General features: G+C 41.7%; 1 protein-coding gene across 2 annotated transcripts; it reads left to right on the forward strand.

Moving 5' to 3' along the window:
- Nucleotides 1–59: 59 nt before the first annotated feature.
- On the forward strand, nt 60–23,854 carry LOC145464326 (GATOR1 complex protein DEPDC5-like). 2 transcript variants are annotated; one of them, XM_081448171.1, is made up of 22 exons: nt 60–637; nt 1,686–1,896; nt 2,980–3,237; nt 5,564–5,698; nt 6,625–6,873; nt 8,047–8,354; nt 9,348–9,432; nt 10,337–10,632; nt 11,209–11,705; nt 12,238–12,325; nt 14,623–14,828; nt 16,076–16,214; nt 16,291–16,491; nt 16,764–16,981; nt 17,441–17,533; nt 18,502–18,634; nt 19,462–19,579; nt 20,155–20,415; nt 21,119–21,291; nt 22,077–22,245; nt 22,936–22,996; nt 23,201–23,854. In XM_081448171.1, the coding sequence occupies exons 1-22, from the start codon at nt 167–169 to the stop codon at nt 23,754–23,756; spliced, it is 4,926 nt and encodes a 1,641-aa protein (XP_081304297.1). In that variant the 5' UTR covers nt 60–166; the 3' UTR covers nt 23,757–23,854. The 2 variants fall into 2 exon arrangements, with proteins under 2 accessions (XP_081304297.1, XP_081304298.1); XM_081448172.1 differs by having other exon boundaries at nt 8,083–8,354.
- The last annotated feature ends 273 nt before the right edge of the window (nt 23,855–24,127 follow it).

Below are 24,127 nucleotides of genomic sequence, written 5' to 3' on the forward strand. Positions count from 1 at the left end.
TACAGAGGTTCTGGTCCAGGCGCGCCTGGAAGCTCCGATCACATGGACAGCGGTATCTGTTGAAAACAACATGGTGATCAATAGTGGTGGAAAACTCTATTTTGCGAAGCAGAAATCGCTGGTTTGTTCAGATTAAGGTTCCAATCTGACTTAAACGCGTAAAAGGATGAAGCTTTTTAAGTTATGGGTTCACCAGCAGAACTTCAGCGAAGATGAGCTTATCATAAATCCAAAGGAATTCCCGAACGAAAATGTAGGAGACATTTTAGAAATTCATCACCCAGATGAAGACAACACTCGGCTGCTACTGCAGATTAAATCGATCAGTCCTGATTTCCAACAGAAAGATACAATCAGCATTGAGCAGTCTGTTGCAAACGTCTTCCAGCTGAGGACGTATTGGGATGTGGAGGTCACCAAGGTTGAACCAAAGGATGTATCTGTTGATTTGGTTGAATTACTGTTTAAGGACCAGTTCGTCTCAAGAAGTGAGATGTGGCGATTTTCTAAACAATTGGTTGGCTCATGTGTTTATGTCACCAAGAAGATTTCACGTTCAGGGGTGCGTGCTCAGGTCAATGAGATCTGGACCAAGGGAGAGAAATTATCTTGTGGAGTGATATCTGAGAATACGAGGGTAAGCAAAGGGTACAACATAGTACTGAGTCCTGGAGCCCCGTTTCTCGAAGATCCCGAAAAGTTTTCGCACCCGGAAAGCCATAGCAAAATCTCAAACCTTATGATTACAGAGCTGTTTTATTCACATATTCTTAATATAAACAGAGGTTCCATTCTGTACAAGAAGTTTCAGGCATATACACCTATCTGTCTTTAAATACCGATTAACTAAAAATGGCTTTTCCGGCCCGAAAAGTTTCCAGGGCTTTCGAGAAACAGGCCCCTGATGCTTGTTCTGCAGGTGGGAGAGGACAGGTCTCAAATTGGAGTGATAGATGAGGGGTGGGAGGTGTGTGTTTGTGTGTGTGTGTGGGGGGGGGGGGGGTGGGGGAGGTCTCTGGTTAGGCTAAAGAAAGCTCTGGTGGTTTGCCTCGATAATGCTTTGGTTAACTCTCAACAACATCCCTTATTCTTCACCCTTACCTCACACCCCTTACCTATCACCCATTACCCCTCACCCCTCACCCCTCACCCCTTACCCATCATCTCTCACCCCCCTCACCCCTCACCTCTCACCACTTACCCTTCACCCCTCACCCCTCATCCCTCACCCCTCAGTAATATTTACAAGATTTATCGTAGTGAGGTCAACAAAACATGTCTTTGAGTGACTGCCACCACACCACAAGAGGCACGAGAGAGACTGGCTGGGGCAAACGCCAAAAAATTTTTGGCAACCTGCCAAAAGAGCAAAGAGACCCCAGAGCCAAGAAGAGAAAAAGGTGTTATAGGATGTGCCGTAATTGGGTGGTGATGGAGTCGAAGATCTTGAAATTTTCATTGTTAGACTTTGAAAAGTACACTAAATAAGCGTGTAAGCATTAGTAGGAGCACAATTATTAAATGTGCATGATGCGCCCTGCGAGAAAAACTAAGTGACAAGTAATTGCACAGATCAAGCCCTAAACTTAAAACCGCCTTCTTGATGAAAGAGCTATAATATATGTGGTCAGCATGCACACAGATTCTTAAATTATTTTATTCACCAAGTTTCTTGTTCACTTCAGGTGGTTTTCAGGTCATGCAGCACCAAGATGTATTTATTCATTCAAATGAGTAAGGAAATGTGGGACTTTGATTTCAATGGAGATCTGTACATTGAAAAGGCCATCAATGGATTTCTTTATGAGCTCTTTACTAAATGGAAGGAGCTCAAAGCCAACCATGACGTCAATATTATTTTGTTTTCAAGAACATTTTATGATGCTCAGTCTCCAGGTTAGTACTAATAGGATACTTAGGTCCATCCCATAACTGGACACCTCCCAAAACAAGAAGTAAATATCTTGAAGTGAGTCCCATGATCAGATACTACCATAACTAGACATGTCACGTCAAGTTGAGATTACTCAAACTGAAGGTAACACATTCCAAGCAGTGTAATCATCAGCGCCTCTGATCTTTCTATAAGTGGAAACCTCTCCATTTGAGTTACATACACATTATATATGCACCTCCTGAGAATGGATAACTCTGTGAAAGGAAAACTTGCATAAAGAGGTCCCTGCCATGTCAAGGCCGACATACATGTATTCCACAGACAAGTAATACAAATGGACAGCTCATACTAGTAGACGCCATTCCTGAGAGGACAGCTCTTGTACTTAGGTGAACAGCTCCCAAAACTAGTTATCTCCTACTTAATTCCATAAGATTAAGACACTCCCTTGGATGGACTAATCTACCATTACTACACAATACCCATAAGATGATTTCAGCCACAGTTAGATACCTCTCATAAGTCGACAACACCTACAAATGGGCACATTCCATAGAGGGTCCCCTGTACTTCCTCTGAGAACAGTTTCACACATAAATAGTTGGCCTTTTCACACATCAAGAGAAATTCGAAAAACAGCTTCACGTTCACAGAAGAAAGCAAGCAATCGCATTTCACGCAAAAATGCAAAGGCTAAATCATGTTTCACATGAAAATACAAATTCTATTCACGTTTTGCAAAACATACAAACTTTAATACAAATACATCTAGTTTTACATCTGGTTTGGTGTAGTTTACAAGCTTTAATGATGCTAAAATCTCCAAGCAAGTGAAAAATGATTCCTGCAAAAATTGTTGGTTCACAAATCACACGTAAGTAAATGCATATTTCACGGATCATAAAAAAGTAATGTTGAAAACCAGTTTCTGGAGGACTAAAAAAATGTAGATTCATGAATCACAGAAAAAATAAATCCTCATTCACACTTCACGCAAAGCAACAATGCCCATTCACGCGTCACAAAAAAGTATAGGGGACCCTCTCCATACTTACATGCTTAATGTGTGTGATTTTACACAGGTGACTTTCCTGTGGAAACTCAAGCATGCATTCAACAAGATCCTTATGGAAGATTTTATGAAGATTTCTACCAAGTGGTTGTATTACAAGACAGGCGTGATGACTGGATACCAATGCTGGTGACTCTTAAGCGTTGCTTCAATCAATATCCCAGATTCACAAACTGCTGTGACAGGCTTAGAGGCACTAAAATTACTGGATGGAATTCTAGCTCGTGTGAAGGAAATTTTTTAGAAGCTATCAATTTGTCAATGAATGGTAAGTAAATTTATCTTGTATTGCCATCATTTATTTTCAGAGGTTCATACATCACACTACTCATGACTGCAGTCACACTGCTCACAACCAAAGTCATACTACTCACATTCACTGTTATTATTTATGTACACATCTTACAGCCACAGTCACAGTACTCACAAACACAGTCACACAACTCTCAACTACAGTCCACAGCTGAAGTCACATTACTCACAGTCACACTACTCACACCACACCACAGTCACACTACTTGTAACCAGTTACTCTAGTCATAGCCACAGTCACACTACTCACACTTACCGGGTACATGCACTCCACTCGCAATTATAGTTACACTACTCATAACCACAGTCACACTACTCATAACCACAGTCACACTACTCATAACCACAGTCACACTACTCATAACCACAGTCACACTACTCATAACTGCAGTCACACTACTCATAACCACAGTCACACTACTCATAACCACAGTCACACTACTCATAACCACAATCACACTACTCATAACCACAGTCACACTACTCATATCCACAGTCACACTACTCATACCCACAGTCACACTACTCATAACCACAGTCACACTACTCATAACCACAGTCACACTACTCATAACTGCAGTCACACTACTCATAACCACAGTCACACTACTCATAACCACAGTCACACTACTCATAACCACAGTCACACTACTCATAACCACAGTCACACTACTCATAACTGCAGTCACACTACTCATAACCACAGTCACACTACTCATATCCACAGTCACACTACTCATAACCACAGTCACACTACTCATAACCACAGTCACACTACTCATAACCACAGTCACACTACTCATAACCACAGTCACACTACTCATAACCACAGTCACACTACTCATAACCACAGTCACACTACTCATAACCACAGTCACACTACTCATAACCACAGTCACACTACTCATAACCACAGTCACACTACTCATAACCACAGTCACACTACTCATAACCACAGTCACACTACTCATATCCACAGTCACACTACTCATAACCACAGTCACACTACTCATAACCACAGTCACACTACTCATATCCACAGTCACACTACTCATATCCACAGTCACACTACTCATAACCACAGTCACACTACTCATAACCACAGTCACACTACTCATAACCACAGTCACACTACTCATAACCACAGTCACACTACTCATAACTGCAGTCACACTACTCATAACCACAGTCACACTACTCATACCCACAGTCACACTACTCATAACCACAGTCACACTACTCATATCCACAGTCACACTACTCATAACCACAGTCACACTACTCATAACCACAGTCACACTACTCATATCCACAGTCACACTACTCATACCCACAGTCACACTACTCATAACCACAGTCACACTACTCATAACCACAGTCACACTACTCATAACCACAGTCACACTACTCATAACTGCAGTCACACTACTCATAACCACAGTCACACTACTCATACCCACAGTCACACTACTCATAACCACAGTCACACTACTCATAACCACAGTCACACTACTCATAACCACAGTCACACTACTCATAACCACAGTCACACTACTCATACCCACAGTCACACTACTCATAACCACAGTCACACTACTCATAACCACAGTCACACTACTCATATCCACAGTCACACTACTCATACCCACAGTCACACTACTCATAACCACAGTCACACTACTCATAACCACAGTCACACTACTCATAACCACAGTCACACTACTCATAACCACAGTCACACTACTCATAACCACAGTCACACTACTCATAACCACAGTCACACTACTCATAACCACAGTCACACTACTCATAACCACAGTCACACTACTCATAACCACAGTCACACTACTCATAACCACAGTCACACTACTCATAACCACAGTCACACTACTCATAACCACAGTCACACTACTCATAACCACAGTCACACTACTCATAACCACAGTCACACTACTCATAACCACAGTCACACTACTCATAACCACAGTCACACTACTCATAACCACAGTCACACTACTCATAACCACAGTCACACTACTCATTTAATCACAGTTACACTATTCATAAACACAGTTACACTACTCATAACCACAATCACACTACTCAAAAACCACAGTTACTCTACTCATAAACCACAGTCCTAGTTACGCTACACACAATCACAGTCACACTACTCATAACATAATTTCGTTGGAATGTCATTCTGAAGAATTTTTACCATTAATTTTAACTGCAAATTCTTTTTTCTAAATATTAGTTTTAATATTTCAATTTTGTCGCAGCATTTGAGAGGCACCATATTGATCGTAATTTTGAACGTACTGGCCAGACAACCATTCTTGTGACTCCAGGTTCAGGAGTGTTTGAAGTTGATAGAGAAATGACCAGCATTACAAAACAACGATTACTGGATAGCGGTAGGTTACTCTTGCAGATTTAACTGTTATTGCAGCTATCAGCAGTTTGACATACAAGGAAGTCAAAAGGGTCAATTCTGCTTTGTGTTGACCTATTTGCCTAATTTGTATCACTTTTAAGATGTGGCTAAATGTTATTTAGGCAAAGTTTGAATCAAGCTTGTGCTGGCCAGCGGTCTCTCAGGGCGATCATGCTCAGTGTGGTCTCACAACCACATGGGGTTTTGCAGGGCTTACCTGTTTCGCTTGCCAGCTATGTGAGAACATGCAGTTTTTCCTTGAGTGCCCTTCGGGCCTGTTGAGTACTTTTGCTCCCTCACCTCCCTCCCTCTTGCCAGCGATGGTAATCTTGCTGGCGACGGTATCTCCACTGACTCTGTCAGTGTGACGGTGCCTGGTGTTTGCCGCTCTCAGTATTGCTGTGGATACCTGCACCTTTCCCTTAGCTCATTAATTGGCAATGTGTTTAACAAAAAGGTATTTGACTACTTGCTCAACTGCTGTTGATAATTTATCATTATCAATTTGAATGTCCTCAAGTAGATAATAATATTAACTGTCACTCTTACCTGGCGATACAACACAACAGTTTAAACCTGTGTGGTGTTTGGTGCCAGCTCTTAAATGCGGCGAAAGAATCCCCCTCAGCTATTTTAACTTCCTTGGATCTCGTCAGTACAGGGTAGCTGGTGTTCAGGCCTTTTTCCTCAAAAACTATATATTAAACTGGAGTAAAAACAAAGTTGTCAAGAGGGTGGTAAGTCGCGAGTCTTAAGGAAGGATTCAACTGTGTAACCAGGAAATGCAAGTTTGCCTGCTACACTATTTAGATGTTGCCATGTTCACGGTTGTTTGAGACTGGCATGACATCGGAAATCATATCAGGGATATTGAAAGAGTTAATTTTTACATGTGATGTTTACCAGGTGTTTCTGTCGACCTTGTGTGCCTAGCTGAACAGCCCCTTCACACAATTCCCCTCCTAAAGTTCTTTAACAAGACCTTGGGCCATGGGGACCCTGATTTAGGAGATGACTACAACATACCTCACTGGATGAACCACAACTTTTACACCTCACCAAAGAACAGAAACAAAACAGAGAATTCTGTACCTCGTATAAAAATTCCTGATGTTGTCCTGAGTTCTCTTGGAAGAAATGGTGAATGCGAAAAAGGTGAGGGAACTTGGGTATAGATAACTTTCAACTGTCGTTATTTTTTGATAAAACCGTCCAAACTGATATTAAATATTTGGAACATAGTTTAAGTAAATGTTTAAGTGAATCACATTGTTTCACATCCACAGATTCCCATACAAACACCTTGTTTTGTGTCATGTGTGCATCTGATAGTAACATTGAGTTGGTAGTTGTTTATCACCTCACGAGACGTGTCTCTCTGACATGTCGAGACAGGACTCTTGCATAGTGAGAATCACAGAAGTCTTTGATTCTGACTACAGTAACACGAGACATGCAATGTGAATAGTTTATTGAGGATGTGTCAGTCAGTCATCTGATATAGATGTATTCCGTCTTACAACATAATCTGTGTCCTTGCAAATTACAATTATTGGTTCTTACAATTAGAACCTGTGCTACACCAGATACGAAAACGGAACCATGAAAAAAACACCCTTTAGATGTGACCAAAAAATATGTGGAAATGTTGTCCTCGTGTAATGTAGCAGCAGAAGGAAAGGGTACAAAATCAGCAATGGAGAACATTTTACAACTATACATACAAGGTGTTGTAACAAAAGATTAATAATAATAAAAGAGGACGAACACGAAGACTGAATAACCTAGAATGACCCAAATCTCTGGCCAAATGCCTAAATAGTCTCTAAACGTTCATGACACCCCGCGAGCATCTCCATCCTGCCGTCAGGATAATAATTTCTGACTAATTCGTCCCTTAATCGTCAGAAATAACATTTTTGAAATGAATGAAAATGGCGGCAATTTGTTGATGGCGGGATTTTTTGCTTGCCCATTGCATGCGCGTCGCCATAGAAAATGCTACTTTTCAAACTCATTAATGATTCATCAAGTCAAAACAAAGAAAAACGCAACCGTTAAGGAGGTTTGGATACCAGGTCTTAATTAGCATAGATTTTGACGATTTTACCTCTCCGTTTACTCTTTAGTTTTTGTTTCGATTGAGAAGATTTATCAAACACTCCAGACAGTGTTTCATCGGCTATCCAACACCTCGAATTTCGTCAAAACTACTCCGCTGCGCGTCGTATTTTCAAATCTTTTCTCGGTGTTTGGATACCCCGATGAAACACTTTCTCTCGTGTTCGTTATATTACATCAAAAATGTATCGATCTTTCTTTTCGCAGGAGTATACGCTAATTTTGCGGATCATTTCAAAACAGAAATAGAAGACAGTCAGCTTCCAGATTTGGTGGATTATGACGAATATGACCGCAAAGTGTTTAGAAATCCTATAACTCACTCTACACTGAAGGGTTACCCACCAAGGGGTTCGGCCTTCAGGCGAATACGAAGCGCTCTTGAAATGCAACGAATGGCTAAGTCGATATCAAGAGACGAACTCATGTTTCAGAAAGTTTCTTCGCCTTCTCGCGGTGTCTCTTCGTTTGAAGACTTGGATTTGGAGATTTCGTCTTCGTCGAGCTCGTTCATGGTGAGTAACTGTTAGCTACAAATATCATGAAACATTGTTTAGTGTTACATAAGGCGGGTGAACACGTTGGAGGTTTCGTTAAGAATTGCCACATCCTTGAAAAGAACTCGATGAAAAATGTGGATTTTCCACTTGAAACGTCCCTGAATTTCTACCAGCAGTCCATGAATTTTTTACTGATAAGTCCTTGAATGATGGAAAGCGAAAAGAAATTCAAGAAAAACATTTGAGATCTCATGATTGGATTCTGATGTTAGGAGAGTTAAGTTATTTTATGTGAATTACGTAACTGTACACGTAAGTAACGCTGCACGCATGTCTGTATTTTGTGTCCCAGGGGCCACATAAACAAATTTTACTTATTATTCTGAGGGGAAAGAGTCCTTGAATTTTGCTGAATTGTCCTTGAATAGGCCTTCGATAGACGATTCTGACGTCTGTATGAAGATTGGGCAGCATTGACTTGGATTAAGAACAAGTACGAGAAAAATTCAGCCCACCTCGCGTATATAGCTCACTGAATATTCTCTTTCTTTGTCCTTGGCCAGTTCAGTACTCTCTCTCCCGTTCCTGGAAGAGTCCTGCCACCGTAGCCAAAAAAAGCACAATGGATAAAACTTGTCTCTTTGTTAGAGACAAGTTTGTTCCTCCTTCAAAGGGACTGTTTGCAAAACTCTCGTTTTAAATCTGACTACAATATAACACGGTTTTGGAGGAAATGTCACTTGTTCCTTTGTACTGCTCAGCTTTCGAGAAGTTGAGCTCTCTCTGACATTTTCAACTTGGAAAATCAGTATTGGAAAATAACGGAGATGCAGCTAGTGTCCAATTCTAATTACGACAGCGGTTGCTTCTCTTGTCGGTGAATGACCACTGTTTTGAAAGTAGGTCACAGCAAGCCTCCGTTGCCCCTGGCGTTTGCAAAGAGCTGAAAATTCAAAAAAGAAACGTGTGGACTTTACGCTTAGAGACCTGTTTTTTTCGTTTCTATAGAGACGTGATGCTCCTTTCAAAGAACTAGAAAACAGCACCCGAGTGCTATCTTCATCTGTGGAGTGTACCTCTCACGGTGTTCTAGGTATGTTGAATTTTCATTCTTCGTGTCCATACCAAAAGAGCATGGTTTAATTAACAATTATTCCACCAGCGCGCGTTGGATATGAGATGGTAGATAGTCAGGCTATAACCACCTCACATCCAACAGGCACGAGCGGAATAATTGTTTTATTAAACACGCCCCGAAAAAAAAAGAAAACTGAAATAAAATAAAAGTAAAAATTCTCCCCAAAATCATGCGTACGCTTACCATATTTGTAGAGCATGGTATAAACAAACAATAGCCTCCATTTGGCGCGAAAATATGCCAGGATATTTGTCCGCGGACATTATCTGTTCCTCGAAGCTCACAGTTTTCCTCGAGCTACGCTCTCGGAAAACTGTTCACTTCTCGGAACAGATATATAATGTCCAAGGACAAATATCCGAGAATATTTTCGCCCAAAATGGAGGCTATCGTGTTTTTTATTATTCTTCAAATCTTTTTCGCAACGCGCGCAGTTTTGAAAATTGGGAAATATTCTCGGATATTTCCCAGTTTTAGCTGGGGAATATTCGGGCACGTGACGTGTTTAGACCAATCGCGCGCGAGCGAAAATATTTGATGGATTATAATGGCTCATAACCCATGATGACTAAGCCAGTGAAAACTCTTGAATTGCATTATCCAATGACTGACTGACTTCTAGTGGACCAATTGGCGCCCTATGATCCAGTTTTAAATAGTAAATTATACTCACTTATAGAAGATTTTCTACTAATTTCAAAGGTTTCTGAATTCACCACATAAAACGAAAAGGGAAGTACATGTAGCTAACGAAACATTGGTTTGTGCTTCTAATATTACCCTCATGGTTGGCGTAATGTCCAAAAAATATATATTTTCCTGCTGTAAACACTGATTTTTGTCTATTTGTTTCTTGCAGTGTCCCTACCCGAAAATGTAACCCGAAATGACGCCTTCCATGAAATCATTCGCCCTATAACTCAGCGATTTGCTGTTGGCAGCGCAGGCGCAGCACATGACATGAACACCGTTCAAGTGCGGCCCCAGAGAACCTTGATAAACCCTTTCAAGCCAAATGCGATTCCCTGCAATTGGACATGCAACAACCATCGCTGGTCACATGTTTTTCCCAAGGGACCCAGCGGAAAAGTTCTTCATTTACACTATGAACAACCCTCGCCGGCTGAAACCGAGACTCTCGTAAAACCCGAGAAGGTGCGGATTGTGTTGCATTCAACAACCAAGTTTTGCTTGAAGATTAAAGTTGATTTCTAGTCCGTACTGCGCAGTCTCGGCATCCCAATGTTTGTGAGTCTCCCTTGATTAAACGCGAAGCGATGTTATTTGTTACGAACCTCTTACCTTATGTTTGAGGCATTCTTTTTCCAACAGTTTCTTTGATTTTTACAACAGACGAAGTTATTTCATATCAGAAAGAACAAAGCATTAAGCTTCGCATCCATAGTGGCGGTTGACAAGGCAATAGACCAATTTCGATATATTAAAATTCAGCCTAACACAATAGACCTCAGCACGAGGCTCTGGGATATAAAGCCCACAAACTCTGTAGTTATTCCCAGAGCCTCGTACTAAGGTCTATTGTTTTAGGCTGAATTTTAATATATCGAAATTGGTCTATTTGAATTTACTTCATGTAAGTAATTGCGAAATATTACGATTTGTGACGTCCCACACGAATCAAAACAAAGATGTAAACAAACTCTCGAGAGTGCGCGGTACAAAAGGAAACCATTTTTCTATTAATTAAATGTACTATGTTTTGTTTTCTAGTCACGTGATGTCGAAGAAGCAGCCCTTGCAGTGGTGACGGCTCGCAAACGAGAGATTTCAGAAGCTTCCCAGAGCATTTCAGAAGAACAAGACTTATTTGACGAGATGTCAGGAAGCGAAGGCAGCGCCGAAGATACAGACGAAGAAAACACGTTAAATTCCCAAACGTTGCCTCGGTCTCATTTCAGCCCAGTTTCCCACGGTTTGCAGACGTCACAAAACACGACACCCAGGCGCCGAACTCAGCTGGCGCGAATCAATCTGTACCGAGGGGTGGAAAAAGCGCCTGTCGAACATGACTGGACAGCGGCTGTCAAGACGGGCGTGGATTGGAAATCTTTGACGTGTCCGGCGCTGCTGCCTCTGACGTCAGATTTTTATCCAAACAAGAAGACATTGAATTCAGACTATCTAGAGTACAACTATAAACTGTATATTGAAGAGGAGGAAGATTTTACCGAAGAGAAAAAGAATTTTGATTGGGGAAAACAAGAAAGGTAAATAAATATTTCTGGTGGTTGCAAAATTAATTACTTATTGCGAAGATGTCAAACATTTAGAAGACTCGTTTAACTTGTTCGACTCGAATCGAGAGGATCGGGCTCAAGCTGGGTTAACATGAACTGTATTATGCTCTTGGGCAAGATATGTTGCTCTCACAGTGCCTCTCTCCACCCAGGTCTAAACCTGGGCACTGTTGAGTTGTTAGGGTAATTTGACTAAAATAATTAGTGGCAACCCCGCAAGAGACTAGCGTTCCGTCCAGTTGGGGGAGGGGATGGGGGAGGGTGCCAATACTTCTTGTTGCTTCATGCTATGGAAAGCGTGATTCACTCTGGCAGTTTGGGGAAATTGTGCCACTTTACCTTCTCTAACAAAGAATAAAACGTACAGGCCTTGTCAATTCTAGAAGTTCTCGTTTGTGTTCGGTTTTACAGGGGGATAAAAATCATCTTGCCAAAATCTAGGTCTGTTCCTTCGACTGTTAGTAATGTTTTGAAACTTTTGTCTTGCTTTTTATGTTCCTAGTACACAAGAGGAAGATTTACATGGAGCCCATCGGCGCTTGAGTGCAGAGATGATATTCATCGAGCTTGTGTCACAACGAATTCGCAAGGTGACCCTGAAGACGAATTCATCTTTACTGTCCAAACTTTTAGTAGTCGTGTATTTAGAGATAAAAGGGAAAACGGACAGAAAACTAATACACAAGGACCTCTCCCAATGGCCATACCATGACCCTTTCTTTCTCAATCCATGAAACAAACGTGGACAAGCTCTAAACCAATCAGCTCACAACGTCACTCATGAAGAGTTGATGTGCCAATCGCAGCGACCTGTTGGCGCGCGCGTTTTACTGGCTGGAAAAATGTAAAGGTGTAATAAACGGGGCAAAAATAATTATCTTAACAATCTCACTTATAAGTTCTTTTTTTTATGCGCTGTGATTTTAGAACATGAACTGAAACCAGGAGCCATAATTGCGGACGGAGACCGTAAGTCTCGGGATTCGCGCGCACCTATGATATGGGACAATTTTTCTATTTTTAGAACAAATTGCGCTATCCTGACGTCATATATCCGCGCGGATTCATACACATGTCGGGGGCTCTCGCGTGGATGTGGTCACGTTGCGTGATCAAATGGTGAGAGTTGAGAGATTCTCTTGGGTATTTTTCACAGCGATGGCAGGGAATAAGGCAGGGAATACGAACCAGTGCGCTTATATGTAGTTTTATGCTCTGAGCCAACAGAAAAAGTGGGTTTTTCAGGGTCGAAAACAAGACTTCAATCTCGCGCTGGGAATGAATAATAAGGTCTGCTCACGCTAGTTGTAAGCTTACGCGTATGTTTTTGCGTTTGTTCTGACTTATGAATATAGCAAGAAAACTCTCTACTCTGGTATCGAGTTAATTTGTGAGTTTCTCAGACAATGGTTCATCATAACCAAAACCTGTTTTGATGGTTTCTTATTGTTTCTGCTTGTTTGGTGAGTTTGCAAAAGTTTTTGAAAGGAAAGTCTGACGCGTACAATTAGCTCATTTGCATAGTGCAGCTCGTGCACTTTCAAGTCCGAGTCGGTGTTTTCAATTGTCAACAAGTCTTGATAAAGATTTCTTTCGTTATCTTTTGTGCTGAGATGCTGTAACAAACTTCACGAACGCAAAAAAGGCTACTAACATCATGTGTGTTTCTTCAACATAAGCATAGTGAAGTTTTACACTGCGAAAATGAAAATTGACAAGGAGTTTTGATAACTCGATCAACAAAATCGAAATCGTTATTCCAAGTTGATTAAAGAAAGCGTCATCGTAACTTTGCTGATTATTTCCGCTTTATTCACATATTTTCAGCTTTGCTTTTAATATGTTCTCAAACATTTATCAATCTTAAACATATTTAAAAACTATAGAGTTATTGTTTGAGTTCGATGTACGCTTTCACACGAAAGTGCGGCGGAAGTACAATTTGTCATGTTTACTGACTACAAAACACGCATCGGCGGGTGCTCTCATTCATCGACAACAACGAATTTACTGGATTTTTACACGAATAAAACTGAGCTGTATCTACGGACGTAAAGTTATTGGGCCTTGATGAAACATCAAGCGTTGCTTACAATTCAAGCGAAACTCAAACTAGCAATTATTTTGTTTTACTTTTCGGTCGCGATAGACTGACAAATTCCTCGCAAGCGTGTGGCAAGAGGAACTAGGAAACTATGAAGTCCTGAAGCTCTGCTATATCTAAATATATCCAGCTAATTTTTTGCTGTGTAATGGAAAAACGGGTAACCTTCAACATATGTGAAATTTAAAGTGGAGTAATGTACAGCTCATGTAAAAGAAGCATCCGTCGGAACACAACTTGGTCAGCGATATATATAAGCTTACAGCGGAACATACCTAAATTCGACACTGTCTTAATTCACTCAAACTGGAGCAGCTTACGACGAAAATACTTAAGCAAAATTCCAACAGACGTAAACGCGTTGAGTTGTGGGCCAAAAACATGAAAAATGTCGGGAATTTCGGACGCCATTTCCCCCGCGAGACATCCGCAAAAATCCTCGTAGCATGTACGCGCGTGTGCCGGAGGCGATGGCGCAATTTGTTCTAAAAATAGAATTATTGTCTCATATCATGGGGACAACCCCAATACTAGAAATGGCGCGCGCTTACGGTCTCCGTCCCCGATTATGGCTCCTGCTGAAACTTATAAAAGGCCTTGGCTTTGACTGTATGACTGTTTATTAGTTATCTGTCAAGTTAACTATCCAAGCTGTACTGGTAATAAAGACCCATCATAACCCTCATATTTGCCTGCAAGTGACAAGGGTAAATTTAAAAGGCGTAATTCCATGGTAACTTATCAAGATTTGGACTGTTTTTCGACTCATTTCTTTCCTGTTAGGGTTTTCAACTGATCCCACCAAAGGCTAAGCCAGCGCCTCCCGATAAGCCCCAGTCCATCGCGGCCATACCAGCCAAGTCCGACTATCAGGAATACTTCATGAGTATTGGCCGAATCTCACACAAACTAAGTCTGACGTCACCGGAAGTGACGGTCACAAAGTACAGACCACGCCACCAGCTGGGATCCCAACCCACCAACTACAGGTAGGGTAAACTTGCTGCTTGAAGTTCGCAAGAGATAATAACAAGAAGTACGCAAAGCTACAATTAGGGGCTAAAGTAGTTTAGACACAAACTTTCTCCCTTGAAGTGTAATTCGGTCTACCTACACTCCTCATATTTCGCCCCCTCCCTCCCCTCTTTCCCATGTTGTAACCACGTGACAGCGTCGCTAAAGCCCGTTCCAATTCAACATTGATTGGGCAGGCGGGTTGCGGTTGGCTATTGACGAAAAAGGTGTTTCTTTTATCAGGGGAAGTACGGATCTCGGTTCCAAAACGTCCGATTTGCAAAAATGTCTCGACACTTTTGTCTTTGATTGTGGGTTGTAGTAATAGCGACGACTATGGTAACACTAAGATAAAAATGTACTCAAGGAGTCGAGAGGAACTTACGTTTGGCAATCACGGGTGATAATTATATGCAGTCAACTGATATACCGAGCTGATCTTGTGGTAGAGAACATTTAAGAAGAGCTTCATTCTACGTTTCCTTGTTTATAACAAGCCAATAATTTCCAATCATACATGATGTAAACCTCGATGCCGCTGAGATTCAACCCAAAAGGTTGGCTGCCCCCATTTCTTTCTTGAGATATCTATCAAGAAGATGGCATCTCAGTTTGGGGTAATTTTAATGTTCGGATGCAGGAGTTGGTAATAATAACTATATCTTATTTCTGTTTGTAACGAATGTTGGATGTAAAGAATATGATTCATGATTAAACTGTTTGAGCCCCAAATGTAAAGAAACTGGTTCACTGAAGAATAGACCCTTTGCAAAAATGGTGCCTAAATTTGGATAACAATACTTTATACATCATGAGCCTCGTTTCTTATGTTTCCAAACAAAGGACTTTCTCGTGAGTTTGAAGCTAAGGATGTAAATATTGCTGTTCAAATGTAGTGCTATTTATGCAAAGCTCTATGCAGTTTCAAAATGGGCCATATTTGTATTTCCGTTTTGGACTGAAACTAGCTTGCAACTGAGGCTAATGGTAAATGCGGGGAGTCGATCTTTTCAAATGCAAATGGTATTGATCCCCATTTAGTCGTATTCCTCCATTCCAAGCCTCCATTCCAAGCTAATTCCAGTCCAGTAACGAGAACACGAATATGGTCTATTCGAGAACGCATACCCGCCCCGGCCGTTGTTTATGTATGATATGTATGGTTTGTTTATTTATTTGTTTGTGTCTTTGATGATGACATTTTCTAATGGTTCCTACACAGCTATCGCCTTTGGATCCCACAGAGAAAAATGTTTGAACCAAATCAAGGAAGATTCCTGCGCGAAGAAATGGACAATTACAACTGGAATTACTTGGACCAACACATTTGTGGAGACCCTGAATTTGATGAACTTATCGAGGTGACATAATCATGCTTTTATTTTTACCAAAAATACCTTGACTCTAGTATGTAATTTGTATTTTTCTTCTGCTTAGTCTTTAAATTACTGGAAGGCTCGCTTTCTCCTGCTGCCGTTTTCGCCGTTTTCGCAGCGTAAAATGAAAGAAGAAGGATGGGGAGACAAGAAGAATACAAGTTCACAAGAAGACAGTGTTGTGGATGGAATCCTGAGATTTCTTGAGGTCCTTAATCGAATAAAACGTCTTCAACCTCAGAAAGTGCCGCAAACACCCAAGGTAAGTTGAACAAGAGGGATAAAGTACTTCAGGACTATATTATATGAAATCCGTTTCAATCGTGACATTGCGTGACACATAGTTTGAAACTGCCGTGACACCACGTCCGCGGGTCTTTTCTCAAGTTTGTCATTGCGTTTTTGATTGAAGTTTTTGCTTCATTACGCTGAAGACGTTTAGTGTCAATTTTGAAAAACAACTTCACTGTGCAATGGTTGTTTTCTTCTGTTGGTTCTTTTTTACACTCCAGTTTATCTTATACATTCATTCAGGAACGAAAGCAGTCTGAGGCTTCTTTGTCATCTCGTCGCATTAGCAAACAGCACGAGCACAAAACAGCCCGACCCCTATCCTCTGAGTTAACCGTAGCCAAGGATAACAACTCTACGCCCGGCAGTCCGTTGGCTATTAGATCGCGGTCGTCCTCGGCAACGGGGGAGGAGTTTGCTGGTCCGGATACTCGTGGCAGTCCTTCTCGAGAATTGGCCAGGTTAGTTTTTCACGTTTTTGTGTCAATAATAGCAAGGAATAATTCCTTTCTCGGTGTTCTCTTTCCATGCTTAATTCCTAACCAATCTTAACTCTGGTTAACCATTGTTCTCCTGAGAGAGTTTTTTGTTCTTGCTCTAAACTTTCATTCAAAGTCCAGTGTTAGGAGTCACGTCACGGTGTGTGGGTTATTTTGGCTACACACAAAATTACCTTTCAGTTGAAGGAAACCTGAATAGTATACTAAGATAGAAAGACACCTAAGAGATAGTAATAAACCATAAAGGAACAATGATGGTTAAGGATGGAGAGGATTAAGACGGATTACAAACGAGGAACTTGAAACATTTAGGCTTAACTTTTCAAGATGCCCGAACCGTGACGATTTCTTATCAAATTTTCTTCTGAGTGGACTGACTCATACTTCGTGTACGTATAATGATTTATTCCTTTATCATAGCGAGCAGCCGAAAACAATGGACGAGTCAGAGAAAGAAAGGCTTAGTGTAGAATCACCGCTGGAGACAGTAGCAGAGGCCATGCTGGATCCTGGGTACGTCTTATTTCACACACTCAGGTTGTGTTCTATTGGGATCAGCCGTTTCTTGTTGGCTGGGTTGGTTGGGTTTTTTCGTGGTCTATTGGAGAAAAATCGTTTTCGGTTGCTTTGGTTGATTACCTTTTTCAACCGTCCTCAAACCAGGTTGAAACAGTTGAAAAAGTATTTGCGTGATTATGTCGCGTGATTGTGACTCGCTTAAGAACTATTCCCAGGAGTTACCGCGTCTCAACCGAAAACAGTTGGAAAAGTGTTCTATTGAGAAATGTCAACCTTATCAACCCAAACCGGTTGCGATTGAAACTTTCAATCCCAATATAACACGACCTTAGATCGTAACAGTTCTACTAGGATCAAGTGTTCTCGATTGGTTAGGTTGGTTGAGTTTTTAAGAGTTGAATCGAAAAAAAACAATTTCTTTAAAAATAATTACAAATTTTCAGAGGTTCGTCTCGTGCCTCAGTTGGGTAAACCATGAAACTACTACTATGAAAATCTCGCATGAAGGAAATGATAGCCAAAATGTAACTGACCTACCGTTTTATCAAAGCGCTGTTGTATTGGCGTACATATGTTCACCGTTCAAACGATGTGATCAGGCTTTACCGAGCGAACTTTTAACGGCAAGTAGACTCTTTTGGCGATTTCCTTAAGAATAAGAACGCAGCTAGCACAAGCTAAGTTATTTTGAGGTTAGCATGTGGTCGTGTGGCGAGAAATACTGTATGTTATGTTCTGTTTGTCTTCTATAATAAGGCTTTGCCGGTTATGTGGACAAACGTTTAGTCTTAGTACTGGTAACAATATTCATAAAAGAAGACAGGTGGAAGAAAGAACCACATTGGACAACTTCAATACTGTCGCTGTTTTAGCTATCTTATGCCCACCCCGAACGAATTTTTAGTCACTTAGAAAAGTGAATTCAGTTGTCTTTAGTAGCAGTTGCTTGTTTTACTCGGCAGAAAAGGCTTGACTTTCCTACCAGAGTTAAAGGGACTGAAGCCTTCCAGCTTTTTAAGCGTCGAGGCGATATCGTGGATTTTACAGAATGTGGATGGAGTCAATTCTAAGGAGCAAGCCATTCAGCTGTGCCAGGTCAGCGGCTTTGACTTCCAATTGTGCCTCGTTTTAATATCGAGGCTAGTAAGATAGTAAGGGTGCAGTTTAATATCGAGCAAAGCGTGTGACAAAAGGTTTTTTTCTTTTATTTTTTCTGCAATTTTGTGTTATATTTAAACATTGACACGCGGTTTTAGAAATTGTCGCTCTTTCGAGCAGGAGCAATGACCTAGGTTCCTTCTCCAGTTACAAACCCATGCGAGCACTCTAGGATAGATTTGTCTCGTCGCTAGACAAATTGGCGGGCCTTTGACTGGCAATGGAGGACATTCCTCTTTGGAACTAATAACGTCAATAACTTTACAAACTGGGATACAGTGGCCTCTTGAATTTACATCAGAAAGCCTAATGATTAAAACGCGTCCAAGCTTTCTCAAGGTCTATTCTGGACACCAGAAGGGAAAAGACAACTGGGAAGGCCTAGAACAACCTGGAGGACGTCAACGGAAAAAGAACTCGAGACCATACACTTGACCTGGAGTGAAACCCGGAAGGCGGCACAAGATCGTTCTCGCTGGAGAGAGAGACTGAAGGCCTTATGCGTCCGATGGCGCGATGAGGACTGATGATGGTGTCTCGACAAAAAAAATATCTGTGAATGATGCAATTTGGTACCTCGAGTCTTTTTCCTTACTGCGCAAGCGTGACGAAATGATCACTCCCTTCCCGACCGCTGTTCAAGGGAAAGAAGACGGATCTCTGTTTGAAAACGTGTCGTTTGCAAAAAATGTCTCAAACCTTTTGTCCCTGGTTGTAGCTTTTAATCTTTGTCTTTGAGATTTTCGTTTTAATTTCAATTGCAGAAAATGGTGGAGGCAGGTTTCATCCAGCATGCTTCAGAAAGCGCCAAGCAGACCTTGGTAGAAGGTTTCATCATATTCTGTTTCACACCAAAATCCTCTTGGGTGGAGAAAACAGAGGGTAAGTTCTTGAGGTAGTCTTTTACATAAGCCTTATTAGCTTCCCTGGGCTTCCTTGCTTAATATACATTGATATGTTGTAAAAAGATTTATAAATGGCAAAAACTAAAACAAACAAACAAAGTTCAGAATTAGTTCTCAGTTCACAGACTGACGCGCAATGGGAAAAACTGGTTAGAATCGCGCAAATTTAGGCGATTCAATTGCCGTCAAAATAATGGTTGAGTTTCAGTTTTACTTTCTTTGTAGGAAGATGAGATTAAAATATGTTATATCGTTGGACCTTCAAGACTGTTGTTTTTTCAAGCCATAACTGTGGTGCTCTTGATTGCTTTGAAATTTTATCCTGCACTTTCTCGTAAACTTTCACGAATGTTCGTGGTGTAATCGTGTTATTTCTGTAGCATGAATTAGATTTTCCCTTTCTGTGTAAAACCAACTGTTCTCTTGAACAACACTACACTGTGAAACTCCCTTCGGCGAATCAGATCAGACAAATGTACACTTCACACGGACATAAGATATTTCTGTTCCAGATCAGTCAGTTATGTGATATTTTTGTTATTTCTTTTCTAGATATCCTTGACACCTCTAAGTTTCGCGCGCCTCACCGAAGCTCGATCGACGTGGAGCGTTTTGAGGTCGATCTTTTACGAGCCTTTCAAATGGAATGGTTCGAAATCGCTATTTGGCCGCGCAAGACTAGTGAAGAGGTCCCAGAATTCTTAGCACCAGATCAAGTGATTGATTCATTTCCGACTAGTTCTCCGTACAGGAAGCGCAACCGAACAAGATCGGCCCGTCGGAGTCAACGAGGACGTTTGCATTCAGACAGTGGTTTGTATTCTTAAAGCCTACTTCGTAGTGTATTAGGAGTATCAGTAGTTCGTATAGTGTAATCGTCTAGGTATGGGTAGTTCTAACCTAGAAGGCTGACCTTTGAGTCACACGCGCGAGCGGCAAAGAGCAAAGCGATCCGGCGGGAAGGAGTCTGGTGAAGAGGCTTCGAGCTCGCGGCGTAGCGCGCGCTTGTGCTCTAACGTGGGCCTGCTCGCAGGCCAGGGTAGTTCTGACAAGAACTGTTTTTTGGTGACTAGTAGTGCAGATACGAACTCTGTTGTCCAATTATGATCAATCAGGTCATTAATCTTGTCATACATAGAGTTTGAACAAAACTCCAGAACTGAACTATTATATTTCGAAATCCTAAGATTCCAATTTTTTTTGTAGTTGTTTATTTGTAATTTAGCTTTTCGTACATTCTGCAGTTATCACCAAAGTTTGATGGCTTTAGTTCGTAAATTTCTTGAAGTTCTACAACTCACCAGGTCATTTGCTATAAAACTACGAACAAAGACTATTCAAACAGCAACTGGCTCAGAATTAGACGCGTCAAGTTTGAAAATCGAATTTATTCTGCCGGAGATTTGCTAAGAAAAAATTGTCATTAAGCTATGTTGAGGAAAGAAAGAGAGAGGTCAAACCTTGGCCTATGCACATACGTTTTTCGTAACATTTTGCTGTTTGTTGCGTTACTCAGACTGCGGCTGTGGTCCCGCCTACAAGTTCGTCACGCTAGACGCCGACCCTCATCATAAGAGCCAACGCCCAGAAACTTGTACTGTCCGTTACCATGGCAACTACTGTGCCCTTCATGCGTTTGAGATCGAACTGCACTGGATAGCAGCAACTGGGTGCATTGTAAACGACATGGTAAGGAAATTAAAGAGCTTACAAGTTACACTCTTAAAATGTGTTGACGAGTCTTCAATGGATCGTACTATTTTTAACCTCGTTTAATTCTGGAATGTGGGACATTGTGTTGTGTTCTTGGGCAAGACACTTTACTCTCACAGTGCCTCTCTTCATCCAGGTGTATAAATAGGTACCAGTGAGTTTAATGCTATGTGTAATCCTGCGATGGACTAGCATCCCATCCAGGCCAGGGGGGGGGGGGGGGGTAGAAATACTCCCAGTCGCTTCATGCTACAGAAACCGGGATAAGCTACGGCCTGATGGGCCACTTGCCTGGTATGCGGACTTAACGTACCTACCTTAATTCTGGAATAATTGGGCATAAGTCCAGAGAGAACACCGAAGGATGCGTGTATTCAAATAAGCGTGTTCCACAATGAGAGTATTTTTACTCCAGGGGTGCAAGAGGAAAAGCTTGGCTATGGACTGTTATTGGTCAATTTTGATTGCTTCTGGCTTTATTGTCACGATTAGGGGTGGATTTAGGGGGGCAGCCGTCTTTAGAGCGCAATTTTTCATTCGGTTTTCATTAGTTTATCATGATATTTTTGGGGAGGATGGAGCTCGCTAGAGCTCTACCGCAATTTCTTCGGCCTCCTTGCACTCTGGAAACCTCCCTTAAGATTCTGAAGCAAGACCGGCCTTTTTAAGTAACTTTTTTATTATTGTTATTGGTATTTTTTTTTTTTTGTAACTGATCAAACTATACTTGTCTCCATTACAGTCACTTTTTACCTTGTCAGGTTCATTCATGGACTCGGAAAGCGCCTTCCTGTGGATTTCACTTAGTCCCCGTTCCAGTTAGTCCATTCCCTGATCCGGTTGGTAGAAATGTCGATCCTTTTCGTTTGCCCGTTTTCATTCCGCTGAACTTTTCCAACTGTACTGCAGACGGATGCGGCTTATTTGAAGGTATTAGTAACATCTGTCACGAAGATTTTATACGACTGATAACTACAAAACAAACTATGTGTTGTATAGTAAGTTAATTATGAACTTGAGGTTGATAAACTGAAGAACATTAACCTCCTTCTGGGGCGGATCGAGAGAGGGGGGGAGGGGTGGTTCGGGGGCTTCGGTCGATCGAAATCCTATTTCCGAGGACCTCAATTTTGAGAATTTTCCAAGGGAAGATTCCCCCCCCCCCCCGACCCTCCTACATGGGGACCCGCCTTCGCCGGTCCGTATCTCGAACCCCCCTCTCTTAAAACCTGCATCCGGCCCAGGCCTTGGGATTTTCCATTCGTCAGAGACAATTCATTGTTTGCTCCGGTGAGCCTTGGGCTCGCGTTTGTCGGGCTAACATTCTCGTCCCCAAAGGTCACGAACGTTTTGGCAAGCACCAATTAAGATTATGGGGGAACTCTGATCGGTCGCAATTAGAAACTCCGCGACTCTCGGGCTTCCACCCCAATCTGGCCAACTGACAATCGAAAATGACTCATCTGCGCATAGTAAAAAGATCGGAACCACCCGGATTCTTGGTGCTTTACAAAAAGATCGCGATCTTTGATGGTAGGAAAGAATCTGTTAGTATTACGCAGCGTAAGAATAAACTGTATTCAAACCCAAGTAGTTCACTTCTATTTTTGATTGTTTTAGATTTTGATCCCTCTACTCGAAGTCTCAGAATGTTCTTATTCCTGGAAGACATTCTTCAAAGGTAAGCGTCGTTCAGGACAGAGGCTTAGGAGATGTGTCTGCTCAGGAAAGGTTACATTGTTGCTTTGTATGTGGCTCATACCATGACAGTGTTTCCGCTACGGGAAGCCGGTATCCGCCCACAGGAGGTGTCCGTTAGCCGGCGTTTCGACCGTAGTCTACTGTCTTAAAATCTTCTCATCTCTTTTGTTTAATTGTGTTAAAGGTTTGGTTTCATCCGGGACTCACCGTACGGCTCGATGCACGTGAGCTCGCCGATGGTGCAAGTCACTCCCGTGCAGTGTCGCGCGAACGACTACGTACACACAAGTGGCGTCGCTTTTGTTCGAATCTTAAACTTGGACGAAGAGGAAGATCCGTTTACAATTGGCCTGTCCAGACTAGAAGTGGAACAGCCGTCAAGCGGTTGCTGGGGCTTCCACTGGATGCATAACTACATGCTTACAAGGCGCTGGCGATCTGCGGCCACGGGAGACAGTGAGGCCGCCAATACTCTGAGGGGAGAACTGGAGGACTTCTGTGCCGATAAGAATGGCGCTCTGAAGACGTTCTGGGAGTCTTGTAGGGAACCTGCGAGAAAAGCGTTTCAGAAAAGGGCAGGGGAAGAGGACAAACCTGAAAGGAAGAAGAACGACGAAAAACGATGTGAGCTAAATAAGAATGGAGACGATTCACCTGATGTGGAAGATTCAGAGAGTTCGACACTCACACCTGACAGCCAGACTACCCCGGACACAGACATTCAGAATTTGTGGAGTTAAACATGGATCTTTGTTGGTCTTGAGAACAGAATCAGTTTAGCAAGGAAAATGAATATTAGTGAGCACTGAAAATGTCCTACGCAATACTTGACAAATATATTTTTGTACTAAAACAAAATTCGCTAAAAATTAATTGTAGTGTTCGCAACAATTTAAAGAACAATGTCGAGGAAAAGGTTGTTATTCATCGTGGTAGATGCAATAATAAAGTGTATTATCGTTTGTCTCACGATGTAGTCACTGAGATGTAGATCGCGACGTTTCGACTGCTTACTGCTAGTCTTCTTCAGGCGATAAGGTCGACTGATTGCACGGTATCATTTATATCACAAGGGTCGGCTTTGATTGGTGCATTTCGATCCTCCTATTGT

The sequence above is a fragment of the Orbicella franksi genome, chromosome 12 (assembly GCF_964199315.1).
Source record: "Orbicella franksi chromosome 12, jaOrbFran1.1, whole genome shotgun sequence".
NCBI lineage: Eukaryota > Metazoa > Cnidaria > Anthozoa > Scleractinia > Merulinidae > Orbicella > Orbicella franksi.

Bases quoted from the DNA above. Each gene is read 5' to 3' on its own strand.
- LOC145464326 (XM_081448171.1), top strand. From the start codon at position 167: ATGAAGCTTTTTAAGTTATGGGTTCACCAGCAGAACTTCAGCGAAGAT. The intron at 11,706-12,237 runs GTAAATAAATAT...TTATGTTCCTAG, and splicing joins GATTGGGGAAAACAAGAAAG to TACACAAGAGGAAGATTTAC. The intron at 19,580-20,154 runs GTAAGTTCTTGA...TTTCTTTTCTAG, and splicing joins TTGGGTGGAGAAAACAGAGG to ATATCCTTGACACCTCTAAG.